The 21,278-nt window shown below is 40.1% G+C and overlaps 2 protein-coding genes across 3 annotated transcripts in view; both read left to right on the top strand.

Annotated features, from left to right (window-relative positions):
* The window catches only part of LOC119722148 (E3 UFM1-protein ligase 1-like), a 43,311-nt gene extending 40,359 nt beyond the window's left edge, over positions 1–2,952 (top strand). For both annotated transcript variants that reach the window (XM_038192194.1, XM_038192193.1), the window contains exons 18-19: positions 1,090–1,224; positions 2,199–2,952. In XM_038192194.1, coding sequence (XP_038048122.1) covers positions 1,090–1,224; positions 2,199–2,466 — 403 coding nt within the window. In that variant the 3' untranslated portion in view covers positions 2,467–2,952. The remainder of the gene's footprint in view (positions 1–1,089; positions 1,225–2,198) is intronic.
* A 2,680-nt stretch (positions 2,953–5,632) lies between these two features.
* On the top strand, positions 5,633–15,030 carry LOC119722146 (probable inactive peptidyl-prolyl cis-trans isomerase-like 6). The gene is made up of 8 exons (XM_038192192.1): positions 5,633–5,789; positions 7,936–8,098; positions 9,034–9,155; positions 10,001–10,063; positions 11,102–11,255; positions 12,103–12,159; positions 13,509–13,644; positions 14,423–15,030. Exons 1-8 carry the CDS (start codon positions 5,706–5,708, stop codon positions 14,532–14,534), a joined length of 891 nt encoding a protein of 296 aa, XP_038048120.1. The 5' UTR covers positions 5,633–5,705; the 3' UTR covers positions 14,535–15,030.
* Positions 15,031–21,278: the final 6,248 nt, after the last annotated feature.

Genomic DNA, 21,278 nt, shown 5'->3' with positions numbered 1-21,278 from the left:
AGGGTGGGTCCCAAGTTTATTTTCAATCTTCGTATTGCCATTTTCTAGGGTGTGTTGATGCATTTTTTGGTTTTTATTCTAACGAAAGTGTCCTTATTCATGAGCAAAACGGTGATGTCCTTCTAGGCTGAAACTTCAATATCAAAAGTAGAGCATCAAAAGTTGCAAGAATTTTGGGGTTCTTGTCATGGTAAATTTTCTTCTTCTTTTGTGAATCTCTGTTGTTTCAGTCAATCAGAGAGCAAGGTTCATGCTAAGTTTTTTTCAGTGGGCAAAATTTGGGATTTAAACTTTGAACAGAAAACCCCTCAGATGAAAAATGTCTTCCTAGAGTGACATTCCAAGCAACAGCGCCATCAGTTGTCAGGAAAAGCATGGAACATTTTAAATATTCAAAAAGGGCACTTAACAAAAATAAGTTAACTAAAAAGAGGTTTCTTGTAGGTTGCATACATTTCATGGATAGATATTTGCTGAAATAGGTTCCAGTGTAAAATTTGTGACATGCCCTTTAAGATATCCATTTTCACTTAGGTTATCTTAAAATGAAGACGCCACAGGTTTTCAGTTCAAAGCTACAGGGTGATGCAAAAAGAAGGAAACCCACTTTTGACAGGAATTTTTATAATGTAGCTCTTCAACCATACGTAGTGGAAAAAAAACTTTAACAAAATCGCAAGAATAGTGTTAATGTGATAATTTGCATACAAGTCACCAAAATCACTGTTGTCCACGTGTAAGTCTAGTGTAGTGTTTTTTGTCGTCAAATCAAGCTCCGGAGCTCAGTCAAGTGGATGGAATAATAAAGCCGTCCATGGAAAAACAGGTTTGGCACATGAAATTTTTAAACTACCATATCTCAGAGACAAAACATGCATTTGCAATAATTTTTTCGTCACTGATGTTTAAAGATCTATATTTTAATACCATTAAATTGAATTTTTGAAATACGCTCAACAATTAGGTGGAAATTGCTGTCAAAAGTGGGTTTCCTTCTTTTTGCACCGCCCTGTAGTGGCATAACTAGGTCCCTGATGTAAGATTAATTTTTTTTCAACCTTTTCCCCCTTATTTTTGAACCCCTTACAGACAGTTAGTTTTCAACCATCGTCAAGCCTTACGTGAACAACTCCAGAATGAGACAGACCCAGCTATGGCCCTACACCTAGCCGCAGTACTTGCCTTCCAGAATAGCACACAGTGTATGCTACATGCACCGGGCAAGTAAGTGTGGCCAAGGCTAGGTTCAGGCTAGACAGTGGATCTGCCTAGACCAGTGCATCCATTTGGCTACTGTTTTGGGGTTGTTTTTTAATGGTTTCTCATCAGCCAAAGACTGAGTGAAAACCATTTATCATATCAAACTGCATGTAGCTGTCACAGAGATGGAACTGAGTTTATAGAGCACCATCCAATTACTCTGGTGGTGATCACAGATACGAATCTTCCTTTCTACCTTGACAGTGCAGCCTCATATGTATGAAGAGAAACGCACTGCCAGAAAAACCAGGGTGAACCTCTTCTCTTAGCGATAAGTTTTACTAGGTTCATTTACGTGCATTATACAACGCACGGGACCTTCTGCTTTACGTCTCATCCAAAGGACGAAGCGGTAATGGTTAGGTGTCTTGCTTAAGGACACAAGTGTCATGAGTCAGGGTTCGAAATTAGCGGTAGCCAGCTAGCAAATGCTAGTCAAAACAGCGGTGGGCTAGTCAAACTTTTTCTTAAGTAACCCGGCTGGCGAGTGAACAATTATTGGGATACGGCAAAGATGAACGTACAGGAAGAAATAAATCACTAAATTCAGAAAGAAAACCCCATCAATTTGTGTCTGATTTTATCAACTGTTTTAAGAGGTTAAATTATAAGATCTGTTTATTAAAAACACGGACAAAATTGCCTCCGAATTGAGCCTGAAAATACGCCATTTTGTATTTGAGATAAGAAAAACAATGCGGGCTAGTGAAAATGCCCGCGGGCTAGTTAAGAGTCCTGTTCAGTAGCCCGGCTGGCTAGTGAACAAAAAAGTTAAGGTCGAACCCTGCATGAGTGGGACTCGAACCCACACTCTGCTAATCAGAAACACTAGAGCTTGAGTCCGGTGCTCTTAACCACTCGGCCATGACACTCCACCATATTTCTGTATTCGTTCTTATTATAACTGATGTGTGTTTGATATTTGATTAATTTCTCAGGCTTGTCCCTCAACTCATCTCCTTCTTACAAACCCACCTGGCTTCCACAAACTACTCCTTGCTGCTGCGATACCAGGGCCTGGTCCAGAAACACCTGGGTCTGAGCCGAGACCGAGACCAGCCTTCGGACAACAAGAGTCCCACAATGGATGGAAATAAAGCAGAGGAGGCATTGTCAGACGTCGCAACGCAGCTCGAACTCCTGCTGCCCGATGTGAAAGAGATTGCACTTGCGAAGAAAAATGCAAATGCTGCAGTTGAAACGTAGCCTTTAAGCATCCACACAAATTTCTATAGAGTCTGGAATGTTCGATAGGCCTACATGTGATTTTGCATTTAAACCAATTTCATAATGTATACAAAACAAAAAGTTGTGGGGGTTTTTTTTCTGCCGACAGAACCACTGTCCATTTCACACATACTGCAATTGTAAGCATAAAAAAGAATATGCTAAGTTGAATGACAGGATTTACTTGGGGAAAAAAACAGTGCAACAGTAGAAATGTACATCCCTGTACAAGATGCAGCTTTGAAATGATGTGGTTACATTAAGCAGGACATAACACTTTTGTAGCTTCTTGAAGTTGGCTGTTGGTCCTTAGAAATGAATCTTAAAGGTACAGTTTATCTTTTGAAGCTATCCAAAAAGTAAGTAACAAAATGATTGCTGGAAAACATACTTGGTTTAAAGATAGTAATGGCACTAAACTCCCTGTGAAATTATTTTTCTGGCATGCAGTCATTTTGAAGAAAACAGTAAAACAAGATCATTTCCAAAGATGCGTCTATGAAGCATTTTTGGAAATTTCCATCAGTAGTTTGTTTTTAATTTGGCAGAGCCGTGATGGGTGTGCGCAAGCTTTGCAAGTGCGCACGGTTGCTATAAATCGTTGTTTTAATGCATGACATCACGTAGCTGCAATTGGCTGAATAAGAATGTGTCCCGGATGCTGATTTCGGTACAATTCAAAACACGAATCTGCCACTTTTGAATTGAAATCAAGATCCTAGAATATTGTTTTCTCAGAATATACGGCATTCACTGAGCTGAAACTTCATCAGGTTAGTTGTTCAGCACCCTTCTTCAGATTATGAGCTCTGTTGTTGCTTCAAACGACAAAAACGCACAAATGACAAATGATGTATCGGTACTCTACCTATAAGGATATTTGTGATTTTATTTAATTTTGTTTAAGCATTTCAAAGAACCTTATAAGCCCATTTGCTTTAATTTATGACACAGGCAAGTTCAAATGAACAAGAATGCTCAGCCCTCTATAAATGGTCACTATTATAGAATCGGACATTCTATTTTCTGCAAAAATAATTAATTTTTTTTTAAATGAAAAGAGGGGGATGTTAACCTGTAATATAAAAATTTATAGTACAAGAGCTTTAAAGTTGGTGTGTACGTGCTTTTTTGATGTGGCACCTTGAAAAATAGATTTTCAAATTGAATTGACTAGTGCAGTGCCCGTCTAAAATGTGCATGTTCGGGAAACGCAAATTGCTTTGCCGCTGGTATAGGTTGCATACTTGCAGAGTTTTGGAGAACTGCTCGTGCAAACAACGCACGCGATTCAATGGTGTTGTTTTCACAGGTTGAATGCACACTTACGTCACAATTTTTGCCAAGTTTGAAGTTCGACCACCTACAATGGTCGCTCAGTCGACTGCAAAAATAATGTGCCCGTGTACATACGAAAACATGGTATGCAGTGCTATCCAACCATTGATCCATTAGTATTCACCCACACTGGACAGTGTATCGCCCTGCAATGCACGTGCGCGTGCCCGTCCTTTTTGCATTGTTTGCGTCATATTGAGCACGCGCGCTTTAGCTTAAACATGATGTAAACAATTGAAAAGAACGGCAGTGCGTGCGGGTGTTATGTTCTAAGCTATATACTGCCACGTTTGCCTCAGAAAATACTGCTTTTTGCAGCTTTTTCGAGAACCGCTGGTCCAAACAACTTCAAACTTTGCACTGCACATTCTGTTGTCCCGAAAAAATATACCCGCCGATTTTCAATTTCATACGGTGCCCGGTTCTGGAGATAATCGACGGACAGACAGACAGACAGAGATTCCTGGAATTATAGTAAGATAATTTTCTAGCATTACAACAGTTATGAGACATCGAGACACCACAGGAAAAATCGGCCTATGACAAGTAATCAATTAATTCATTTCAACTTTTGAATTAAGAACGGGACGCTCCTAATTTGTTACATGTGCGCAATATCTGAACTGGGCCGCACCATTTCAAAACCAATTTTTAAAACTGTATACGGGCTGCAAAAACAAACAAGCAAATTTATTTGTTACAGGGCATTATAGTCCTTTAAATTTCGTTGGGAAAAGAAAATCTAAATTTTGAAAAACCACGTAGACACCAACTTTAAGGGCTTTGGTCAAATTTATTTCAGTTTTGTTTATTTTTTTCCTGCTTAGGGATTTATTTATTTTGAAGGGAGGGGCTTGGGGAATAAGAGGAATCGAGAAAAAAAATCAGTTTTAATCAAAGTTCAATTCTAGATCTTATTAAAGTCATAAGCATTCACATGGATTTGTGAATTTGAAAAAAAAATACTTCAGTGGGTGTTGTCAGTAAAACATCATGCATTGAACGAATAAACTTTGACAGAAAAAAAAGATACACTGAGTCTGAATTGCACAACTTGTATTTTTTTTCTAGTATTGGTGAACTCTTAATGGTTGTGTTGAATTAGTTGGGGAATGGCTTTTAATATAAATGCTGTACTTTCTTTAATGTATTGCATTGCCATTTTTGTTTTGGTCTGTCTGCTTGCTTTGGGGTTGTTTTTTGGTGGGGGTGGCGAATAGGAACCATTTACATATATTCATGCTTTATAGACCCTTCTCATAGACGGCCATCTTGGTAGGCAAATTACAAGAAGTATGTGTGCATGTGGGCAAATTTTTGTAAACACGAGTGCATTTTGCTCGACATTTCTTCAAAAATGGCACAGCCGATGTGCGTTACAAAAATTTGACCTCCCAAAATGCTGATGCACGTGACATTAAGTTTGGTACAAGCCCCCTCCAACCCCACCATACTTTTTTTTCTATTTAATAAAGACAGACATACAATAGGCCTGCCTATTTCAGGAATAGGGTCAAAAATTGGGACCCCTAGAATCCACCACAAAATTAAGTCCCCCCCCCCCCAAAAAAAAAAATGAGTAAAAGTATGCCAGTATTGCTCCCAAAAAAGGAAATGTTCACAAAATAGGAAAAAGTTGTATACTAAATCTACATTTAGAAATTTTCAGGTGAACAAACGTCTGATGATTATTTTTAAAACTAGCAAAATTTATGCCGAACATGCACACCCCTTTAATCATTTTTATTTGTGTCAGCAGTTCCCTTTAATGTTTGTATACATAGCAACCAACTCAATGATCTGGCATCCGCCGCGCTTTGTCCCAAGTTGCGTTCCATAACGTTACGTGCAATGCTGTCTGAAACCAGACGAATCTCAAAATGGCGACCTCCAAGCAACTTCAACTCCGTGTGGTGGGATTGGTGCCCGATCCCAGCTTCAATCAGGCCAGAGCATGCGCCCAGGTTAGTTCAGAATTGTTCATCGTTAGCTCGGCTTTCATTAGCAACAATATACTCGTCAAATGGTTTCACTAAATTATTAAAATCCGGGTGATTGTGGAGTTTAGGACCCCGCCGATTAACGTTAATTAATTAATGTCACTCAGCGTGTGTGGTCAGCGAGTTAAAGTGACACTCACAGTGTTACACAGTGTTGAATCAATTAACGAAGTGGCTATCGTTACGGCAGCCGTTGTTTAGCGCCCTCTACGATACTTTTTTGATACGCACGCAGGTATATAATTATTTGTTTCCCCACGTTTTAGCGAGCAGTGCGACAGCTCAGTCGATAGATGGTAGGATTTTGCACCGCGAGGTTGCGGGTTCGCATCTTGACTCAATTTTGCACTCGAATTTTTTTCCTTTTCTAACCTGAAGCTTTAGAGGATTTTTTTTAACGCAGTGGCTATTGTTACGGCAGCCGTAACGCATTTCCCATTTTCCATCGTTACGGTAGACTGCAACCTGGCAACTTTTATAAAAAAACATGACAAGAAAATATAAAATTAGAAGGAAAAAAGTGAATTTGAACTTTATGAAATTCGGACTTTATTTCCCTTTTAAAAAAAATTCTCCAAAGCCTCAGGTTAGAAAAGGAAAAAAAATCGAGTGCAAAACTGAGATTCGAACCCGCAACCTCGCGGTGCAAAATCCTACCCTCTATCGGCTGAGCTGGCGAACTGCTCAACAAAACGTGGGGAAACAAATAATTATATACCCGCGTGCGTATCAAAAAAATATCGTAGAGGGCGCTAAACAACGAGTGCCGTAACGATAGCCACTTCGTTTTTTTAAAAGGGAAATAAAGTCCGAATTTCATAACTTTCAAATTCACTTTTTTCCTTCTAATTTTATATTTTCTTGTCATGTTTTTATAAAAGTTGCAGTCTACCGTAACGATAGAAAATGGGAAATGCGTTACGGCTGCCGTAACGATAGCCACTGCGATCAATTAATGTAAAGACAGTGGGGTCTACAAACTGCAAATGCTGTGCTTAAAAGTAAAACTGTTGAACATAACATTATTTGCGGGTATAGAGGCCTATGTTTCTATCTTGCATTCAACCTGAAACTAAAATGCAAACACTAGTTTCTGAGTGAAGTGGCTATTTCATGTATTTTGACGTGAAGTTTTGCATCACTCCAATGGAATTGCAAGATATAAAAAGGTGAAACGGAGCAATTCAGGAGCTCAATAGATTACACGTGCAATACGTAGTCTAGGTCCTGAGTTAAATCCTTCATGAAGAGAACGTTTTATTTAATTTTCCCGAAAGATATTTTTCTTTTCTCCCATTTATTGACTTAAATCAAATCCTACCCTGCCTATAGGCCTAGTTCGAGTAACTAGGACTCTACAGATCACTTTTTAAACATTTGGACATGGTCGGGCGATGGTAGAGTCCGAGATCGATGGCCCTATATTGCGGCTACTAATTTTTTTGACCATTTTCACTCGTACCCCAAATCAAAATCTTCAGATTTTACCCCCAAAACGGTCTTCAAACTACCAGCTCGACAAAGCTTGGTTTCCGAATTGAAGGTGAAATTTCTCTTTTCTTCCCCAAGGTATGTAAACCTAACCACCACCATTTGTATTTTCACTTCCCACTGAAGCCTACAGGGGCGCATAAGGCAGTTTGAAGACAGTTTGGGGGGTAAAATCTGAAGATTTTGATTTGGGGTACGAGTGAAAATGGTCAAAAAAATTAGTAGCCGCAATATAGGGCCATCGATCTTGGACTCTACCATCGCCCGACCAAGTCCAAATGTTAAAAAAGCGATCTATAGAGTCCTAGTTACTCGGACTACCCTAGGCCCTACAACAATTTTAGCCTACGCCTATTTAATGGAAATCCTTCTAGGCCGAATTCCTATTTCTTTTTAAAATATTGATTGTATCCATTTGAATTAATGTGATTGTTATATTTTTACCTTTTTACTTTTCCTTTTGTTACTGTTAGTTTTTCTTTTTAACTTGACACAAACATTCATTTATACATTTTCTATTTTTTACCGTTATAAAAAAGAAGTGACGGTCCAATTGTTGAAATGATGGGATACTATGGGAAGCACTGTTGTATAATATCCAATGATTACTCCATGATAGGATCTGTATCAGAGCAACCCAGAGAAGTTTGCCACACCAGACATCCAGGGCCTTCTGGAGTTTGAATGGGAGATGTATCTACGTGAGGAGAGGAAGAAACTGCGAGGCGAGACCTGGGCGTTTGAAGACAAGGCTGTCGCTTACCTAGATGGAGATCTCATTGGTAAACGCTACACCCAACCTGAAAATTGTCCATTTCCTGAGAATTAATATTCAGTTGTAAGCAAAGTGGCCTTCTGACATGTAAACAAAAAAAAACAAGATGCTTCAGAAATTTAAATAACTGTTACTGATGGCGTGACCTTTTCTAGTGGGGAGACATAACTTGTTACTCAAACTTGACCTTTTGTCTCCCCTGACTCTTACAGGGTGAGTCAAAAAAAGCGGAACCCAAACCCCAGAAATTATATTTCATATTTAAAAAATATGTAGCACCAACAATATTAATGACTGGAAAGCCAATTTCATAAGCTACTTTTAGATGAAAAATTACTGAAATTGATCAATCTGTTCAAAGAATATCACCATTTAAACACAATGACCCTAAAACCTCTTTTGTCCAAAAATGCGATATCAAGAATCGTCGCCACAATTGTCTTCAAACATCATCAGCAATAAAATCTCAGTTTGAAAGTTAAAAATATTCAACAAAGTCCTTTTGAAGGCCCATCTTTTTTGAAAAAAAGTGGATTATATAAAATCATATTGTTTGCAACCAGGGTTGTTAATAAAGATATTGTGTACTACAGTTGTTGACAGTTGTTGAAACAAGTATTCTTTTTTTGACTAAACAGGTTTTAGGGTCATTGCGTTTTAATGGTGATATATTCTTTGAACAGATTGAGCAATTTCAGTAATTTTTTTCATCTAATACAAGTAATAGTAGCTTATGAAACCGGGCTTTCCAGTCATTATTGTTTTTGGTGTTACATGTTTTTTTAAATATGAAATATAATTTTTGGGGTTCGGGTTGCGCTTATTTTTACTCGCCCTGTACATGATCGATGTAACTCAGGCTTGAACTCAACATCGGGGATTCAGTGTCAGGTTTTGAGAAATCAAATACAACTCTTGACATCTGTTTGTGTTTTGATGTAGGTGGGCCAACGGACCTGGAGAACTGGGCCACAGAGCATTGGAAGTATCAGCCATGTTGGCCACAGGACCTCTATGAGGCCCATGCAGAGGTGGCTTACAAAGATTACCTCAATGCCACTGGGGTAAAGACAATTCAACTATGATTTTCTTTTTGCTCTTTTGAAACAACTGTCCGTACATTGTGACGTCAAAACTTTGTAACTGTAAAGGCTGGTTTATAGTCCGAAAAATTGACGCAAGATCATCTTACTCGCGGTTTATAGTTGTCACTGAAACACCAGCGACTAGTTGCCGGAGGACACTGGCAATGTTGCTACAGAGTTCAAATAATTGAACTTTATATTAGTGAATATATTAGTACGTGTATTATGATAATTATGCTCCGGTTAGCGGTTGTTACGTTGGCATCTACATGTTTGTCATCGCATCGTGCGTGCGAGTCGAGTGAGCACGATGTGAAAGTCGGACCATGTGGGCAGAAAACTTGCGGAAATCGGCCTTGAAATTTTTAACGGTAGGAGAAATAGGACATTGTTTGCTTAATAGAAAAGCGCACCACGGAGAAAGCGTTACGTAACTCCGGGTCACTGTGCTGGCAAAAACGGGCAGCGTTTTAGCTAAAACCGTTCAGACATCGTACTAGGAGATAAACTCGTTCTGGTTATTCGCTAAACCCTCCCTCCGAGGGGGTTTAAGTTGCCGTTTTATCTTTGAGTTTAACTCGATTCGGTCTAAATAAAAGAGCGTTCAGCGTTAGATATATCAGACGTTGGACCAGAGGCAGGCTCCGTGGACAATGGGTGATACTCAGACTATAGGATTGCTTGATCTGTAAGAAATAATACGCAAATACGGCACAGATACTATTGAACAAAAATGGACGACCATGATGTAGATTTAGGAACAAAGTATCCATCCTTTGGCAAATAATTTTCAGTTGTTCAACTTGTGTTGTATTTTCCTTCAGCATACGTTTGTGTACCTGGATGTTTCTATCAATGAAGAGCCAAAGCAGAGGTTACTCTTTGAGGTAAGGCCTAAATATTTGAATTGTTTGCATTCTCAGTAAACCTATCCATTTGACCCCATCCACTGCGCACGTGGGCAACAACACGTGCACCTCTCCAACGCCTCGACAATGTTCCAGCCACATATCATATTATACAAATAATGAATGTTTGTGAGTGCAATGGTAAGAATAATTTCATTCGGTGACGGACGGACGTTCCATTCCCGTCACCGAATGAAATTATTCTTTCCATTGCACGAGCGTGAAACACTCATTATTTGTTTTATATAACACCTGAATAAATCCTTGTCATCTGATTGGTTGACTTGTGAACTGGTACTTACATCAAAGTTCTACTTTTTCAGATGGCACTAACTGGTGGTTCACTTCCAATATCCGATCACTTCCAATGTTTGACAAGTTGAGAACTAGCCGGCATATTCAATTTATCTCGGTTAAAAACTATTCCACAACTAAGTTCAGAACTTTCATATCCGATTTTTTTTTAAATGTCCTTGACAAGTTCAGAACTACCAAATTCAAATGCATCCAATCGTTTGGCAGCATATCTTATTTGCGATATTTCTGTTAGGAGAACAAAATGGACATTCTCGCATGCCGTCCGCCAATTTTCCTTTCTGTGAATCAGATTCGTGTTACAGCGCCACCACCGCAGAAATGAAACCGTGCAATGGAAGTTCTATTCACCGTGCAATAGAACTTCTATTTTTGTGGTGCGGCCGTGAGATGAATAATTCAGTGACATGTGATCAACGATCCACCAATCAGATGACAGGGATTAAATCAGGTGTTCTATAAACCCATATGATCCCATGTTGAATTCATATGAACGCATGCCTTAATACCATTGGATGGGGCATAATGATCAGTCTATTACTTCGAGAAGGTTGGACAGTGCATAAAACATAGGATTCCATTAATTTGAAATTTCTTTTTTGGTAGAATGTCAAAAGAACTGAAATGCTTTGGCTAGTTGGCTATTAATCGTTTTAACAAAACTGCTCATTGGGAGTAACAAGTCTTTATTTATTCAAACAGTTGTACACAGACAAATGCCCCAGGACCTGCGAGAACTTCAGGGCACTCTGCACCGGCGAAAAGGGCCACAAGACTGACGAATCACTCATGAAATATCACTACCAGGACAGCTTGATCCACAGGATAGTCCCTAATGGCTGGCTGCAGGGTGGAGGTAAGGCTTGTAAAAATAAGCAGAAAGTACCATCAGGCCAAAAAAGTCTCCAGTTTCTGGTATGGAGCTTGCCCCAAAAGTGGTGCGGCAACACAGGGTTTTTAATTTTTCTCCCTACTTTTTTTCCCTTTAAATGTCGGATGATGTTGCAGATGACGCTTCGATCCCTTTAAAAATTTCAAAATATCCTTCAGGGTGGAGCTTGAGGTAACCTCAGTAAGGCCATAAGGCTTGAGAATTCTGCACCCACTTATGATCTCGACCGACACAAACATTCTTCGGGAAATTTGGATAGTCAAGACAAAAATCAGAGAAAACTGTAATGTCAGACCATACGGCGACATCGACATCATGCATGAGCTGCAGGCTGGTCATTAGTCTGCTCCCTTACACATTGCGGTAACTAAAAAGCCTTTACAGGTTCCAGATACACGACCATCGCTCCCTCAGTCTGGCTTCCAGATGCACCATTACAAAATTACAACACCGTCTGCAAATGGTGCCCAACTACATGTAAAGTGCAAAATATATGGGAGCCCAGAGAGGCCACATAAAGCTTATACTCAATCATAACCCCACGTAAACACGTTAAAATTGTGCAGCACCAGGATTCCAGTCAAACCAGTGAGTTTGGCAGTTTTGAGACATCATCTGACATTGAAATATAACTTTTAATTTTGCTGACGAGCATGGCTACGGCGACGGGCCCGCAGACCAGAAACCGGAGCCCTTTTTTTGGCCTTAAAGTCTGTCACTTTGTTTCGTGTGGTACTGGTTTGGTTGTGTAGTCACTGTACTCTCAAAGGACGGAGCGTCTTTAATAATTTGTAAACTTTTTTTCTTCCAGATATACTGTTTGGCAAAGGCGATGGTGGGGAGTCGATCTACGGACAGTTCTTTGAAGGTAAATGAAAGTATAGATCTGAAACTCCACCTGGGACAAAAAGTATTTAATACGACGTTTTCTATTTAGCCAGATGATCATTTCAAATGAGCATAACATGATATGAGAGTGCAGGGGCAACATTTTTTCAGCTGAGGTCAAAAGTGACAGTTCAGTCTGATGCAGTTCTAAAGATTTAAAACTTGGAAAAAAGAAATTAACTGAAGCGGGGTTTGAACCTGTGAACCCCGGAATGGTGCTCTACCAACTGAGCTATCCAGCAATATGTTGGCGGTTCCCCATTTTATCATTGTCTTTGTTCAAGGGCGCATTTCTAAAGATTGAGGGTTTGAGTCCATCCAGTGGAGTGGCAGTGCATGTGTCCCTGGGCAAGGGACTTTGTCTCTATTCTCTTAATTCTCCCCCACCCAGTTTTAAAGAAATGGGTGCATATGAAAGCAGAGACAATTATTGTGCAAAAAAGCAACCAAAAAAAACACATGATTGGCCCTTTTTACTGAAATAGCAGAATCAAGACTTTAAAGGTAAAGTGAGCGGGGGTAATAACAGGGTTCCCACACGACCCACAGTCACGGAAAAATCCTGGAAAATCTGGAATTTAAAGCTATCATGGAATGTCATGGAATCCTGCACAACCGATATATACGTGATGATTTGTTATATTGGCTATGGCCGTCTTCCAGTATGCATTCCAGTTTACTACACTCTCTCTTCATCCATGTATGCTCAATACTTGTTGCTCGTTCAATGCAACATAATTGTGATGTGTTTGTGGTGCTCAGTGGTCTTGTGTCAAACTGGAAGGCTGAAAGGGAGTGGTGTCCCTTGCCTCCCGAGCAACAGGCTTGTAAGCTGCCAAAACAGCGTAGGAATTGGTTATGGAAAGCCCTAATTTTGTTACGGAAAATTAAGTCACGGAATTTCATTTCAAGATTTCTGTGGGAACTTGGTAATAACGATGTAGCTTCTTGACCACAAATTCGTATCCTTGTGGAGACACACACACAATAGGGAACAAAACATTGTAAAGGTCTCCACAGGGCAATTTCTATAGATGAATAGGTCTCCACAAGGTTTTCACGAAATAGATATATGGGTTTTACTCAAAAACTAGGAATTTCCAAGGTGGGTTGATCTGTCGCAAATGGAAGAGTTTTAGAAAAGGGATATCAAGTCCAAATTTCAGCCAAGGAAACTAATTCTGGTTAAAATAAGAGCATTTTGAAACTTCACTTTCAAAATTGAACACTTTACTACACGAGAACAAAGAAATGTCTCCACATGGATACAAATTTTAGAATGGGTGAGCACATTGTGGTTGGTATTACATTTTATATTTCTTTCGACAGATGAGAATTATTCCATCAAGCACACCTCAAGAGGAATGCTAGGAATGGCCAACCAAGGCAGACACACCAACGGTTCCCAGTTCTATGTCACCTTCCAGCCTGCACCATGGATGGACACTAAATATGTGGCCTTTGGGTAGGTGTATGGGAACCAGCCAAGGAGAGGGCGGGGCTAGGGAAACAAAAGGGAGGATGAATAAGGGACTGTAAAAGATCTCTGTCTAAAAAAATTTTTTAAATTGTAGAATAAAATCATCTAGATCATTACTGTTTTCCGTATCAAGTTGTACATCTTTGCGTTAAAGGGACACGGCCTGGAAAGCACCCAATTTGGCTGGAAAAAAACCCGTTTTGAACGAAATGATGTTAATCGAAAAGAGCATTTTAAAGTAGGATATAAACATCCACACAACCATCCCTTAAAAACTGGACGTTTTTCGGGGTCCACCTTTGCGACCCCTCCAAAAATTGGGCTGTTCGTGCTAGTTGTGATTTCAGCCGTAAAGTGTTCGCCTTCTGCGGACGTGTAAGAAACCGCATTTGTGCATTGGTGCTGTGTGTAATTTTTGTGAGACACACAACGTGTATCGTACATTTACTAAAAGCGACAGGAAAAACGTTTTCGTACTCCGTCGTGTCCAATGTAAACAACCGTTTTTTTTCATCTTTTCTCGGGAACAGTAAGACATTAGGTTGGTTTCCTTTCAACCAGATGTTTGAAATAGGATAAGTAAACAATCCAAAACATGAAATTTTCGGGGATTTCAGGACGCAGTGCCCCTTTATTAAAGTATGAGCATTCTCTTCATTTGAACTTGCCTAACAGCTGCATGGCTGATTTTTCCTTCTTTTTTTCCAAACATTGGCCATTTTTAAGAAAAGACTTTTTTTTCGGAATTTGCTTCCTGTTACAGGAAGCTGATTGAAGGCACCGAGTTGCTGGATACATTGGAGGAACAGGAGACATACAACGAACGACCAAAGAAGGAGTGTAAGATTGTAGAGTGTGGCTTGTTTGAACCTTGAACTCCGACCTTCCTGTGACCTTGTAGCCTACCAAGTGCTGAACCTGGACTCTCAAGACAACAAACTTTCCTGAATCTTCAAGAGCCAACACTCGGCAGTCAAACAGTGGCACATTCTCTGTACATAATTTTGAAATATCAAACCCCTGTCAAAATTAACAGTGACTTGGCCCTTTAGAACCATGTACATGTATGTTTCAAAAATGTTTTCACATTTAATATATTTGAACCATTTCTTTTCATAGTTTCGCTTCCTGCTTTAAGTGGCCCTAATGCATTAAACTCCTACTCGAATGTCCATATCCTTTTGCAATGTGCGTGTCTTTTTCTCCCAACAATCCTGAATGTTAGCATATATGTAAATATTGTCACAACAAGAGTTGTTATCTAGCCAATGACAATCCTTGTTTTATATCATTTGTAAATATTGCTTGGTTGGATTTTTACCTTAAATGAGTTGGAATGACAACATATTAAATTGGACTTTGAATGACATATATTAGGTGTAGCATTGTTTGTGTTTTGTTTTCTGAGTTGAGCTTAGTTCAGAGCGTTAATTTTCCCTCATCCGTTAAGGTTTGTGTGAGAACTTACAAAAGCTACAGATTTCTAAGTTCTTAATACTAATGTGCTGCGTATAGAGCGCTTTAATACTAAAGTCTTGCAGCGCTTCACAACTAGTACCTCTGTTCATAAGGCCATGAGACCAGTTTTCTGCAGCAGCTCGAGATCAGCTCGAGATCAGCTCAATGTGGTCTATGGCCTCACAGGTATTCATTTACATGTATACTCCTGGATGGGGAGCAGCAATTGTAGTCAAGTGTCTTGCCCAAGAATACAAGCACCATTTCCATGTCAAATTTGAACCCATGTACTGGGGCACATGAGTCAAACACCATAACCATTGTACCACACCACTCCACAATTACTTCAACGTGTACAGTGTCCCCTTTTAGGAATTACGTTTTGTTTTAGAAAAGTATGCTAGTGGTTAGGCTGGGTTCATGAGTCGTATTCTGAAGTATGGGGGTCAACTTCTAATTCAGCTGCTGGAAATGTGCTGGCTCCTTAACCACTTCGCGCCGGGATTATTTTTGCCGAAAATTCTGATTTTCGCAAAAGGCACAATTTTCCAGCAAACTTCTGATATACCATGTACATACAGCCAAACACCACAAATACCAATTCGCAAGAGTCATTTCAACAGTATTTGTACGATATTTCTTGCCGAAACCTGGTATGTTTCAATACTCCGGGGTGTGCACTGGAGTGAAAATTATTCAATAGGCCGTGCACAACGGCCAATTCAAGATCAACACACGGTCTGCCTGTGGAGCAATTTCATAGACGTCAGGGAATCAGTTTAGCTGGCTTGTACCCATTCACAGGTGTGCAAAGAAAATGCAGACTAAATATGATAAATTGAGAGCAGTATTTCCAGTATTTTCTTGAAAAGGTCAGCACACCAGGTGCCATGATTTTACAGGATGCTTTAGACTAATCATTCACTAACAGTCCAGTATTTCGTGATGATTTGGTAGTTCTGTTTTTGGATGTTTGCAAATGTATACAGCAAGAACGCCTCAGTTGACAGCATTGAGATTGAAAGAGTGGAAAGTACACTTTAAAGACAAATTAAACACAAAATGTGTTTCAAAATGTTCTCATTGAACTCGGAGATATTTATATTACCCAAAGTTTTTTCACTCCACGGACCCTTCAAAAATAAAACATGCGTAACTGAAAACAGAACAACCAATAAAACACGGCTCAATATTTCTTTCTTTTTTCTCGTCTTTTTTTTTTTCAGTTCATGTACATGTGTAGCAGTTAACAGCCATTATAATTTCCACTTTGTAGCCAACATGCATACATGTGTTAAAACTAAAAGAATCTTTGCTCGTTACAAGAATTAAGAGTAGAACCACGATACAAAAATCACCTTCAGTGATGCTACCCCAAATCAGATGTACATTCTCATCTCGAACAATGTGTCTGTCTGCTCATATACATTTCATATAATTACATAGACGGTCAACAGTGGTTGAACAAGTGCATTTTGAACAAGTGCATCTCCAGCAGTGTAGGCAGGGATCTCACCATAGGGGGGAGTGGGAATTGGTAGTGGGGGTGGGGGGGAACAGAGTGGGAGTTGGGAGTGGGGGGTTGGGAGCTGGGAGGGGTTGGGAGCTGGGAGGGGTTGGGAGCTGGGGGGGGGGGGGAGTGGGGGGCTGGATGTTACAGTGGGGGCGCCTAATTTCTGTTAAACCAGGTTAATCATGGTCACTTAACTTATAGGGTTACACCTCAATGTTCCCACACCCCTATGTTCCGACTGCACATATTCTAACCCTAACCCTAACCGGGAGTAACACAATCTTATGTGCAGGTTGTCGGAACATAGGGGTGTCGGAACATAGGGGGTGTCGGAACATAGAGCAGTCACCACTTATAGCAGTAACAAATTTCCAGTGGGGGGGCCGACGATTTTTTGTGGAAATCTTCCTCCCCCCCCCCCCCTACGCCGCTGTGCATTTCCATAATCTTATGTAGATTAAGTTCAAGCAAGCCACGCTTGTAATATTTAACAATGCAGTTATGTTAAGATTGCAATTATACACGCATAATGCCATCAGAAGGCGAGGACAGGATAGTGATAAATGAACACGACAGATGGCGACAATTCAGAAAATGTCAACGGTCCAATTATTCTAATGTAGCATGGCAGTGCAATACTGATGTTTCAGTTTACATGGAAAGTTAAAAAAACAGCAAATATGGGATGGGAATTTACACATCAATAAAGACACGGTATACATTGCATGCATCGTGAGGGCTGAGGAAATTACACAAATTCAGCCTTGTTAACAAAAAATGGAATATCCACCGTCAGGTTTTCAAAGTACTTCTCAATCAACCTTTTTTGGCGTTCGCATTGCGTCCTGGGTACAAGCAACGCAGTTTATGCGCAACATAGCCTGTTTTGTTATCCATACCCAAGATGTGTTGTGATTTACAGAAAAGAATTTGAAACCACACTTAGTGTAATGACAAAACAAGTTTTTCGTGGAAGTTTGCATCTTTACTAAAATAAATTTATTTACTGCATGCACAGTGCCGTTTGAGAGTTGTGAGAAGAAAGTTACAGACACAGATGGGACTCTACAATCGCACATTTGTAAGTAAAGTCTGTCACGAGCCAATGTGGCCCATCAGGCCAGCATTTATCTCCAGTTTCCTTGGCATGAAACGACTGAGAATATTTCTATTCCCCCTGGATGGGATGCTAGTCCATCGCAGGTTACTCCCCAACTAATGCTGGTACCAATTGTACTCCAAGGTGGAGGGAGGCAAGTGGGGGTGAAGTGGCTTGCCCAAGGACACAATATATGGCCAGCAGCTGGAATCGAACCCCTGCCCCTCAGATCACGAGCCACAAACCCTAACCATAATGATAATATTGATTTATATAGCGCACAAATCAACCAAACAGGCTACCATGTCACAGTATATTATTACCCCTGCTCACCGGGCCAATGAAAACACTCCAAAGACCATCTCAGCTCCCTGGGGAGTATACAGTTCAATGCTCCCATGCAACCACTAGGCCACTATCCCCCATCCTTTTTACACAGTGTTAAAAATCCAGTGACTTGATTTTGTTTGGGAGCACCATTCCACATACAAAAGTATACACGAATCACGTACAAATATGTAATCCACAGTACATTGTGCAACTGTATTCTTTTAATTTTTACAAAAGCGCTAATAAATGGGCACAATCATTTGTACTGATTTTATTTTAATATTTTAATCATTCATTTATGCCATGCTGATGAAGGACTAAAGTATAAGCCCATTATATGGTGCAGTGTCATTACTATAGGAGAGAGTTGTTAAAAAGGAAACAATAAAAAGTGAAGATTTTCTTGAGTAGCTTTCTATTTCAAGATTCCAAATGCCTGTGTTTCATTTTTTTTTTAAGTAGAAATCAAAATTCATATCTAGGTTGTAAATTTCAATCAACTTAGGAAAAATGAATTGAACAAATATTGGATAGACCTTTTTGTGAGGAACGTGTACTTGGCCTTGTAGGCACATGCATCTCATGAAACTTTCACAAAATGAGCCTTAAGAACTAGCTTGTAGCACATGTACATGTAAATCATTTCATGGGCAGATTTCTTGAACTTCACCTCTATATGCAGTAACCACATTTCTGGAGTGTTAACCACTTACAATACTACTATACCAGCCATGTTACAAACACGAACCATTAGATAGAAACAGTTTTTCAAACACTGAATAAGCCTGTGTACTAATGACGTCACACTTTGTTTACGTGTGTGCTTTCCTATGGTGCTCAGTGGACCGTGGGCCCCCACTGGCTCCATAGGAAAGTGCACATGTAAACAAAGTGTGACGTCATTAGTACAGAGGCTCACTGAGGATTAAATTCCAACTTTGCAAAAGCAAGTCAATTTTTCAAAATTAGAAGTTGATTTTCTTTTTTTCAAACATTCCCAATATAAATGCACGGCCAGTGGTAGTTCTGTGGGTGGAGCTGTGGAAAATACTAGTGGGTGGATGCAGGAGAGGTAAAGTGAGTGGAGCTGGGAGGGGTTAGTGGGTGGAGCCAGAACGTGTCTGTAGGTGGAGCCAGAAGGGTCAGTGGGTGGAGCCAGAAGGGTAAGTGGGTGGAGCCAGAAGGGTCAGTGGGTGGAGCCAGAAGGGGTCAGTGTGGAGCTAGAAGGGGTCTGTGGGTGGAACCAGAAGGGTAAGTGGGTGGAACCAGAAGGGTAAGTGGGTGGAACCAGAAGGGTAAGTGGGTGGAACCAGAAGGGTAAGTGGGTGGAGCCAGAAGGGGTCTGTGGGTGGAACCAGAAGGGTCAGTGGGTGGAACCAGAAGGGTAAGTGGGTGGAGCCAGTAGGGGTCTCTGGGTGGAGCCAGAAGGGTCAGTGGGTGGAGCCAGAAGGGGTCAGTGGGTGGAGCTAGACGGAGGGCAGTGGGAAGAGTCAAGGATTGTTTTGGTGGGTGAACAAGGAATGTGTCAGTGGGTAGGGACAAGGAGAACCCCTCTACTGAAATTCCACCTCCTCAGGGCATTGTCAATAGTAATATTGCTTGACATTTACCTGTTCACACCCCTACTTTCTTACCCCACACCCACTTTACAACTACAATTACACACAACATCTGTATGGGCAAAAAAAAAGTCTCCGGTTTCTGGTATGCGCGCACGTCGCCGTAACCATGCGCCTCAGCAAAATTAAAAAGGTTTTTTTTTTTCAATGTAAGATGATGTCTCAAAACCGCCAAACTCACTGGTTTGACTGGAATCCTGCTGCTGCACAATTTTAACATGTTTTTAGATGGGGTTATGATCGAAATTAAGCTTCATGTGGCCTGTCTGGGCTCCCATACATTTTGCACTAAATTTAGTCGGGCACCATTTGCAGACGGTGTTGTAATTTTGTTATTGTGCGTCTGGAAGCCAGACTGAAGGAGCGATGGTCGTGTATCTGGAACCTGTAAACGCTTTTTAATTAGCTCAATATACTTCTCAAGCCTTATGGCCTTACTGAGGTCAAGCTGCAGTCTGAAGGATATATTTTGAGAGTTTTAAGGAGATCGGAGCGTCATCTGCAACATCAGCCGACATTTAAAAGAGAAAAAAAAAGTTGGGAAAAAAAATACGTGTGGCCGCACCACTTTTGGGGCAAGCTCCATACCAGAAATCGGATACTTTTTTGGGGGGGGGGGGGCCTATACTACTGGGCGTAGGAAAATACCTATTTCACTACAAGCTCAATTTCAAGGTAAAATAACTCTATATTAATTTGATTATTTTTGAACAAAATAAAGAAACACTTTTTTAACACTGATCTGTACACATAAGACCATTTTTTTTAACAGATTCATAGTAAAAAGGAAATTCTATGATTACACAAAAGCTACTGCAACATGCATGTAAATGGTATTTTGTGATATTTATAATACTTTTAGGTGTGATTGGTAGTCAAATGTTAGACTGTGCCAAAAAAAATGCACTTTCTTCCTCAACTATTTCTGTCCTTTTTTAGATACTCATTATTTACTAAAAACAAAGATGAAACTTAAAGACATACCATAGAGTTGATTTCATCTATTCTACGTGAATGTGCGCACCTGTGCATTTGTTTACATAGTTTACAAAAAGAAGAACAATAAATGGTATTAGATACAGTGATAATTCTGTGTGAACTGTTCAAGTGATTAGAGGAGATATTAGATGAATCTAACATTCTGGAACTTACGTTTTGCAATTTGCGACGTTGCGTCCGAAACCATCAGACTTGGTCAGGCAACCGATGACCCATTGGGCTGGTCACGTGAAGGACGGCCTGATAGAATTGCCTGACAAAGTCCGACGGTTTGGGGCGCAACATCGCAAGTTGCAAAAGGTAAGTTCCAGAATTGGATTCCTTTAATATTTCTTCTAATACTACTGGATGACTGAGAACATATAGGGTGATTATAAAAAAAAAACGAAACCCAAATGTCGGAATTATTGTTTTTTGTGAAGTTCTGCATGTAGCACTTTCAAAATCTAGGACATGAAAGCCCAATTCATAAGCTTTCTTTTAATACAAGAATCATTCAAATCACTCATGTACTTTTCAAGTTACGGACTTTTAAACACAACCACCCTTTTAAAGTTCTGTCCACGGATCACAAAAAAAGGTGTGCGTTCTTTAAGCAAAA

The sequence above is a fragment of the Patiria miniata genome, unplaced genomic scaffold, assembly GCF_015706575.1.
Source record: "Patiria miniata isolate m_02_andy unplaced genomic scaffold, ASM1570657v1 HiC_scaffold_14, whole genome shotgun sequence".
NCBI classification, from domain to species: domain Eukaryota; kingdom Metazoa; phylum Echinodermata; class Asteroidea; order Valvatida; family Asterinidae; genus Patiria; species Patiria miniata.
Note: the sequence above shows the minus strand (reverse complement) of the source record. Positions and strands in the feature narration are given on the sequence as shown.

What these genes read in the sequence shown, in the direction of transcription:
- LOC119722146 (XM_038192192.1), top strand. Translation starts at nt 5,706, where the DNA reads ATGGCGACCTCCAAGCAACTTCAACTCCGTGTGGTGGGATTGGTGCCC. An exon ending in AGGCCAGAGCATGCGCCCAG is followed by an intron (nt 5,790 to 7,935) that starts GTTAGTTCAGAA and finishes ACTCCATGATAG; the next exon opens with GATCTGTATCAGAGCAACCC. An exon ending in CCTAGATGGAGATCTCATTG is followed by an intron (nt 8,099 to 9,033) that starts GTAAACGCTACA and finishes GTTTTGATGTAG; the next exon opens with GTGGGCCAACGGACCTGGAG.